Source organism: Fukomys damarensis, unplaced genomic scaffold (genome assembly GCF_012274545.1).
Source record: "Fukomys damarensis isolate Sample0158 unplaced genomic scaffold, DMR_v1.0_HiC HiC_scaffold_36, whole genome shotgun sequence".
Lineage (NCBI taxonomy): Eukaryota > Metazoa > Chordata > Mammalia > Rodentia > Bathyergidae > Fukomys > Fukomys damarensis.
Window position 1 is genome coordinate 45,461,078 of NW_022900948.1, and position 587 is coordinate 45,461,664.

General features: G+C 67.6%; 1 protein-coding gene across 1 annotated transcript in view; it reads left to right on the forward strand.

Moving 5' to 3' along the window:
- The first annotated feature begins 3 nt into the window (after positions 1-3).
- Positions 4-587, forward strand: part of Plpp7 (phospholipid phosphatase 7 (inactive)) — a 5,383-nt gene continuing 4,799 nt past the window's right edge. The window contains exon 1 of the mRNA XM_033759261.1: positions 4-121. Within this exon, the coding sequence (XP_033615152.1) occupies positions 4-121 (118 nt within the window). The remainder of the gene's footprint in view (positions 122-587) is intronic.

A 587-nucleotide genomic window follows, 5' to 3' on the forward strand; every position in this document is an offset into this window, starting at 1 on the left:
TCCATGGTCAAGCTCATCGGCATCACGGGCCACGGCGTGCCCTGGATCGGGGGCACCATCCTCTGCCTGGTGAAGAGCAGCACGCTGGCTGGCCAGGAGGTGCTCATGAACCTGCTCCTGGGTGAGTGCCCACTGCCTGCCCCGCCCCACCCCGCAGGCCAGGCCGTACCCAGCTATCGAGGTTAGGCAGGAAGGGCGCCCCAGAAACAGGCAGGTTCTGCGTGGGGACGGGAGCTGGGGTGCAGAGGGGCCACCTGCACCTTGAGGGGCCGACACTGAAAGCCGGCACCCACAGCGGTGACCCCAAGGGGCAGGTGTCACTGTCCACCTCCACCCACAGTCAGGGTCCTTGTTCCTAGACTGCTCACAGGGGGGGATTTCGAGCTGTCCCCAACCGCTCCCCAAACGCGCACGGTTCAGGGACACTGCGGTCTGCCCGGGATTCTCCTACAGGGTCTGGGGACCCGGGGACCAGGCCGGGGCACCCCTTACCCAGTCTGCCCTCCTCCTTCCCTGGGGGCCCCTGGAGAAGTGTGGCTCTGGGTTTGTTATCCGGCTTAGGCGCCAGCCCCCCCCCCCCCCACCCC